This window comes from Cannabis sativa, chromosome 2 (assembly GCF_029168945.1).
Source record: "Cannabis sativa cultivar Pink pepper isolate KNU-18-1 chromosome 2, ASM2916894v1, whole genome shotgun sequence".
NCBI classification, from domain to species: domain Eukaryota; kingdom Viridiplantae; phylum Streptophyta; class Magnoliopsida; order Rosales; family Cannabaceae; genus Cannabis; species Cannabis sativa.
The window spans coordinates 18528948-18537201 of NC_083602.1; the positions used below are offsets into that span (position 1 = coordinate 18528948).

The 8254-nt window shown below is 33.6% G+C and overlaps 1 protein-coding gene across 1 annotated transcript; it reads right to left on the reverse strand.

Annotated features, from left to right (window-relative positions):
• Nucleotides 1-4088: 4088 nt before the first annotated feature.
• On the reverse strand, nt 4089-5732 carry LOC115719513 (uncharacterized). The gene has a single exon (XM_061110223.1). The coding sequence runs from the start codon at nt 5450-5452 to the stop codon at nt 4361-4363; it is 1092 nt and encodes a 363-aa protein (XP_060966206.1). The 5' UTR covers nt 5453-5732; the 3' UTR covers nt 4089-4360.
• Nucleotides 5733-8254: the final 2522 nt, after the last annotated feature.

The following is an 8254-nucleotide window of genomic DNA, read 5'->3' on the forward strand; positions in this document are numbered from 1 at the left end:
GTAAGCAGCTTGACCTTGTCTACCTTATCCTTTCATATTCTATTGGCGAATCCTTCCAATATGTGCAGTGGTGGGTTCGAACCCATTACATAGCACACAATAGAAGGGTTCGAATAGCTAATCTCATCTTCAATGTCTTCCAGCTCGATCTTAACTTTGTTAGGCTTCTCAAATTTCTTAAAAGACTAATCTATGTTCCTAAAAATAGATCCAGATCTAAGAATAGGAGGAATCGAGTGCTTACCTTGGCTCAAGTTATTGTTACATTGGCAATTAGCTTGAACAAATTGCAGGAAGTCAGATTTCACATCTTCAGCCCGTTTTATCTCACTCAAGGAAGCACGAGGCGATAATGGAGCTTGGAATAGATCCTGGAGCTCAGGTGATGATTCCTCATTAATTCTCGAGTCGCGGCAGGTTCTTCATCGCAAATAGCTCTAGGGGAGCAATCCCTTTAACAACATCCATTGATTTCGTACGAATAACATCTGATACAGTGTTAGGACCCTTCTTCTTTTGCTTTGTGACTGAGTTCTTTGACTTTCCTTGGTGTTTCGATCTAGTTTTGGCCATGGCACCAACTTCAACTGCTAGAGAGAAAAACCAAAAAAAGTCTTGATTATGTTTTCACATGTATATATATTAAACTAAAAGTAAATAGACAAAAAGAATATTTACCTCTCGAAGCCTATCAGGTATCCTCGAGTCTTTTCGTATGTTGTATCCTTGGAATGCTAATGACAAAACTCACACCTTGATTTTCTAAGTCTTCTATCACACACAAGGACTAGTGCGGACTAGTAGGATAATAGTGTATATGAAGTTCTTGATTAAATCTCAACACATGAGCTAGAACTATTTCTTTTATGATAGAGAGAAAAAGGTTTACTAATAAAATCATTTAAGGCTTTCAGAAAGTTACCTACAAATACTATTATATTTCAAAAACTATATAGAACTTTGTTATGTGATATATTAAATAAACCTAATAAATTTTTTATATAATTAATTATATTTAAATTCAAATTATTTATTAAATCATATTTAATTATTTGAATAAATAATATAACCGAATTTAGTTATAGATATTTATATCTTATAACCGATTAATGGAATCTTTCAATCACTTGAGAGAATATCTCAACTACTTTTAAAATTTAAATATTTATCTATTTAATTAATTAATTAACCTAAAAAGACAAAACTAATAAGGACACCCTACAATAGTGGGGCGCATGCACTATGTCTTCCGGTCCCTCCACTCTATCAATTGACGCCTCTACTCGTCGAAGGGAAGGTTGATGGCTGCTCAAAGATCTTCTTGATCATGATGTAGGGTGCTGTTATGGCCATGCATAAGCCCAAGTGCTACTCGTAGATTTTGAAGTTCAGTGTCATCTATGACAGGCCTTTGAGTATTATTGGTTGATGTAATCTCAGTGCTAGGAGTAGTTTGATCGGCATCCGTACTGGTGTTCCCAGTCTCAAGTATGCCTGGTGTGAACCTAGCTAGAGGGTAGTCACTCCATGGCCTGTTGTAGGTGGTTGTGTATCAATTTGCTTGGGGTTTATCCTCTCGTGTTTTCAGGAGTTTGCACGTTCGGATCCGTCACCATTGGATCGCCTTGATCAGCAAAGCCTCCTCTTTGAGTTTGTACAACCATCCTATTATCCTGTCAAGATTAAGACAAAAGCTTGTGTTTTTGCTCTCAATGAAAGTACTAAAATATTGACCTCGCTTCTAGCCAACGACAGTGAGTCAAGATAAAGCGATTAGATAAAATAAATAATAGAAAGCAAAAACTATAAAGTGATAGAACACCAAATTTTAAAGAGGTTCAACCCCTTAAGAATGGTAATAACCTACTCCCCTTGTATTTGTATTGACTTGAGAGAAGAAATAAAGTGTTCTTCCTCTCTGAAGCTCTTACAATGGATCTCTGAGTTATTTTCTCTCTTAGATCACTATTCTCTCTTAAATGTTTCTCTGGATTAATTCTTTCGTACCCCCTCAATAGTGTGATTATGCCACTATTTATAGGAGCTTATAATTACATGAAGAATGGTTTTTCTTATTCTCTTATAAATAAAATAGGAAACTACATTAATTCTATAATTACAATGTAAAGAATAGGAAACCAAGGCGTATGCCGTATTGTCTTTATTCTCTGACTAAATCCCACAAATGTAGGGATTATCTACGTGTCTTAGAAGCGATGAGATTGATCTCTAGAATTGCTAATTTATATGTTTTGTTCGGTACAAATGGATCTGTATCTTGGTCAGACGTCTTCTTGATTAACCTGTTCGGATATCCGAGTGTTACAAATATTTAAATTAACCATTCATGAGCTGCTAGGAATACTTCTCTCCGCACATGTAGCAAAAATGTGGGACACGTGTCATTCATTCTCATTGCTACGTCAGGGTGCAAAAAATAGGATGACAGTGCATATTGTTATTTCACGACCTAATCTATGTGTCATAATAGGTAGATCAGGTGTGCACTCACCTGTAGGTGAAAGACCTAGATTAATCTCTACAGGAAGAAGGTATTATGGTGGTTATCAGGTGCGACTACCCAGTTTTTAGATGTCGTATATGGTTGGTATTGAGAGCTAGGGGTCTAGTGGATGGTGTGATATGTACGAGTAGCTTGTCTCTTGTGATTAATCCTGATCTCTCTATTTTTTTCTTGTACATGATGATGATGGTGAGATGTTTCATTTTAAAAGCTAACCATGTAGAGATTTTTATTAAACTACTGGTCCTTTAATATTAGTTGTTTCCCTATTGGGTTTTATAAGCTCACCCTTATATTTTTCCTTTCAAGAACTCAGTTTGGTACTTGTAGTTGTGAAAGAATCGTTGATGGAGAACGATGTGATTAGCTTAGTCTTATCTTTATTATTATTTTTTTTTTGATGAATCAAGAGTTGTACATTGCTCATAAATCTCATTTGTACAAACAAATAGGAACCTCATTGTAATAAGGACCTATATGAATCATAATTGTTCTATCATTATTTACATCAAAGTTAGTTTTCCTACTTTATAAGTTGAAAAATCAGTCTTGCTCCTTCTTTTTAACTTCCTTCGGCCAGCATATCCTTACACGAGTCTTGACAACTTCTTTTGTGTGCTGAATGATCTGGTTTGTGCTTACTGTCTTCTTATCTCATATGTGCTCATTCCTTGCTTTCCACAAATTATAAATCAAAGCAGCAGTAGCAGCCGAAAATACCTTTTTCTTGAAGTCTTATCTTTATTATTAATTAACTATTCTTTTAAAGACTAATATGTACCAAATTATTAATAGATGGTCCGATCACTCTAATTGCTATGAAATAATTAGGAATGAGAAATGATGGATGCTTTAGTATTATTTTAGTATTTTACAACTTATTAAATCTAACTATTTGGTGACTACATAACTGTGGGGATATTATTGTTTTACATATATATTGACGAGTGTCCTATATTATTACAATTATTTTCTGCTTATTATAGGATTATTTCGTTATTTTAAATATGTATTTTTTTACATAATTTTGTAATATAAATATCATTTGTAAGTATTATTTTTCAACAAAGGTCAAAGTGTGACATTTGACCACCTAAATTATGGATATTACATATTTACTACCGTTTAGGGCTCGGGTCGTGACACTTTTGCTCTGCTTGTTCTATTATCTTGTATTTTTGAACAATTGCTTTGTTTAATGAAGTTGATCGTTTTAAAAAAATTGTAATTTTCAATTTTAACCTGTATATTTTGCTATTGAGTTGTAACATATTATTTAATTCTTGTTTTGTCATCATTGCATAGAATTTTATTTTATTGGTTTGTTATTTCTTGGGCACTAATTTTTCCAGTAGTTTGATCGTGGAAATAATAACAAAAGTTGCTTAAAACAAACTAATAAGAGCCTACAAAATAGGAGAATTTATACGCAAACAAAGAAGCAGAGTGACTGGAAATAGAATATAAAAATTAAATATATGTACTACACTGAACTGGCTGTAAATTGAGATTGTGAATTGCTAAATTTTTTTAAGAAAATCATAAGGTAATAAGCAATAACATATTATTAATAAACTATATATCAGCATCTTATTTAAATGTTCTTATTATGATCACAACAGAAGAGTATACTCCCACACCAAATCGTTTACATGATCAGCAACAAAAGTAACCCAATTTTTTTTCCAAACGTACGTAAATATATAACATCCGTGGGCTATATTATATTATCACCAAAACCCCCGGGTAATTAAGAAAACAACAGTCTTATTCTTAAACTTCATCATTAATATATAATTAATTAATTATAAAACCAACTTATAATTAGCTTTATAATTAGGTTCTCACCACCTTACCGTTAAACCTCCTGGCAGCCTCGTAACAGTCCATCACTGCCCCATGAGAAGAAGCAACAGTAGATCCCCTCGTGTAAATCGACCCCACCGGCGCCGCCGTGTGCTTATTAATAGTCGTCCCGTACGGACTACCAGCTGCTTCCGCCGTATAATGATGACCACTAGTCTTGGGTAATGGGTTGTGGCCGTGGCCGTAGGGCTTCACAGCATGAGAATTATCGCTACTAATAGAGCTAGATTTCAAGTAATCTATAGCCTCTTCGATACTATTCGTGGGCATGCTAAGTGATCCGCTGCTCGCGTGACCATAATGAGTAGTAGGATTATAATTAGTACTACCGACAATCGGGGTCCCATAGCCTCCTCCTCCGATGGTGGCTTTGCGGCCGTGACCACTGTTGTGATCATAAATATTATGCTTAATTGGTACGTGTTGAATCGTGCGCCCAGGCTTGTAATAATCTTCTTCTCTCTCGTAATCGTCGTCCTCATCATCATCATCACTGCTGTAATTGCCATAGCCGGAGGTTTTGTGGTGGCCGTAATCATGATCTTTCTTGTTATATCGGCCACCACCAATTGAGTGAGGAGCAATAGTTGGGCTTGGGCGGATATTAGCTATGCCATTTGAGGGAGTACTGTACCTGTGAGGCGAAGGTCTGCTGGCTTCGATCTGGACTCCGGTGAGGAATCGGTCAATCTCTTGAGGATAATGACGACCGTGACCCTTGTCGTGGCCGTACGGACTCGAGGGCTTACGGTAACTGTCGTGGTCTCCTCCGTAGGAACCGTAATTAGTTCTTATCGGTTCAAGCTTATTCGGCGATCCATAGCGGTAGTCGGAGGTGGCGATCATGGGCGAGGCAGAGAGGATGTGCTCGGTGATCTCAGTCTCTACGACGTAGGCATCAGCGTCGTACGGGGAACAGCCGACGACAGTTCTTTTCCTGCCGTCGTTGTCGTATATGACCGTACGACAGAGTTGATTGCTGTCGTTTTCGTAGTCATGATGACCACCGCCGTAGTTGGAGTGACCTTTGTATGGGTAAGCTTGATCACCTCCCAATCCCATTTTCTTCTTTTTTTTCTTAAATAAAATTATATATATTTGTTTTTTTCCTTTGCAGATTTTGAACGTGTTGAGACTGGTATTTATATGGAAAGATTTGGTTGTAGTTTTGGTATATAACTTGCAATTGGGAAGAATCAGGTACTATATTTATAGATTCTTTAAGCTAGCTATTATCTTTGTCATGGTTTTCTTTTTATATGCTGTAAGGAAAATGACCTCCATTATTATCATGTCCATTAGATATGAGAGATGTGAGCTGGGTTTTCTTTTCTTTACTTCCAGCTTGAATGGGAAAACGCCACTGATTATATATATGAGAAATCACATGATATTCTGGTTGGTAAGGGAATAATAAAATGAGAAGTAGGAATACAGTAGAAAAAGTAATTAAATGAAAATAAAAAATACATTCATAGAAAGTGAGCAAGTCTATTTTTAGTGGTATATATAAAAGTGTGATATATATAATATGGTTTACATCACTTATTTTCTTTATTCAGTGTCACACAGTTCACACTATAAAAAACATACATAATTTATCTTTGGTTCCATTTGGTAAATTACTAAGGGTGCGTTCTCAAGCCATTTTTTTGAATAGATATTTTGTTTTTTTCTTTAATCAGAATAGAAAATATATTTAAAATCATGTTTAGTAAAACTACAATTTCTTAAATTTTAAAATAAGAATCAAAATTTCGAAAAAAAAAAAATACTTTTAAAATAATTTAAACAATTTTTTAAAATTATAATCTATTTGTATTTTCTTTCATCAAAATTTCATTCTCCAACTCTAACTTGGACCCGCCCAAATGTCAATGGTCGACTCTCGACCTGGACTTCGACCTTATCCCAGACCTAGATATGGATCCCTATATATTCTGGTCCGAACCCCAACCCTCTCGAGACTTGAGTCGTTGCCTCTAACCCTTGGAGCTTGACACCCTGGACCCGATGCTGAACTCCAACTCACTTTCTCCTCATTTTGTGATTTCTCACTAAAATAAAATAAATAAATAAATTACGAAACACATACATATTATATTTTATTTGTAAAATTAAAAACAAAAAATAATTATGAAAAAACAAAAATTCTATTTTTATATTTGTGATTTAAATAAATAAATACATTTGATATTAACCAATTAATTAAGAAAAAGAGCATTATATTTAATTTTGCTAACATTCCGACTAGAATTCTAAGGTGGCAGTTCATATCATAATACTATAACTTAATATGAATTATTGTGGATTAGAATCATTTAAAATATATGCAAGTTAAAATTGGGTAGAGCTGTAATACACTATTATTATTTGAGTTGGGTTAAAGTTAATGCATGTGACGCGAAATCGATTCGAATTAAAAATTGTTAGTTCTTTTCCTTGAACTAGCCATGGCATGAAAAAACTTGGAATTTTTATCACCGCTATGATAAGTCAAAATGAGAACACGATAAGTTGTGTTAGGGTTAAAATTTTTTGACACGAAATATATATAAATTATGTTAAAGTTGACCATGTCAACCAGCATAACACGAATATAGAATATTAATACGAATTACCATCTTTATAGAATATTCATTCAAGATCCATATACGGCTAATTTTCGTTAGCTTTTACAACTTTTTCAAGGAAAAAATATTATTAATCTTCTGACAAATTTAGAAAATTCAATTATTAGATAAAAAATTATAGAACATCATGACCATGAACAAATTTAGAAAATCCAATTACTAGAATAAAAGTTCCAATGTGTCTCCCCTCACCCAATGCGCACAAAATTAGTTACCCCATATACACTCCAAAAATAAGGTAGCGTTTGGTTGGAGATAATGAAATGGAATGGAATGGAAAAGAAAACAATTTTTATTCCATTTCTTTGTTTAGTTGCATTTTAAAGTATTGGAATAGTATTCCAATAGAATGCTCTTTCCACCATTTTAGTGGAATGACTATTCCATTTTAAAAAGAAAGGAATGACCATTCAAATGTAACAAGAAAAAAAAATTAATGATTTTTTTATGAATTTTTTTAATGCATTTTAAATTATATTCCATTCCATTCATATTCTTATTCCCATTCACATTCTTATTCCTATATTTTCATTCCTCCCAACCAAACGCCTCCCAAGTGTTAATGGCATAGCTAGTCCAATGTATCCCTACCTATATACATGTTTATTTATACTATTTCAGAATCTCTCTTTTCTTTTAATACTATATAGTTTGGACTCTCTATTTTAAATAATTGTAAATAAAACTCTGTGAATTGAGATATAAAAAAAAATAGTACCTTTAGCTAATAGTTTAGACTCTTCCTTCTCTTTTTCTTACATACTTTTTCCACTCACAAAATAGTATCATTCTTTTTAGCAATTTACAAAAGTGTGTTAATTGTAGATAAACTTAATTGTAATTATTTGAAACTGAGTATCCAAAACTGATTTTTTTTATAATAAAAATAAATAAATAATAACTGAAGGATCCTTGTATAATGTATCATACAAATATCATTTGTATTGTAGGATAAAAATTGTAGATAAGCTTACCTTTTATTACCTAACATTGATGTAAAGTCATGTCCTTATATTTCCAAGTTGGATGATGATGAAATTCCTTAATAACTATCTATAAGGATCAATACCACAATTTTCTCCCCCACAAAACCCGAATTCTATCTTTTGAAAAAGCTTTCTGAAGAATCTCATTCCGCTTTCAAATCAGATAAATGCATTGTCCTCTTCCGGCCTTGGTTTAATTATAGACCTACTCAAAGTAGTAAAACATTCCCTTTACAGTGGCTAGT

What these genes read in the sequence shown, in the direction of transcription:
- LOC115719513 (XM_061110223.1), bottom strand. Translation starts at nt 5,452, where the DNA reads ATGGGATTGGGAGGTGATCAAGCTTACCCATACAAAGGTCACTCCAAC.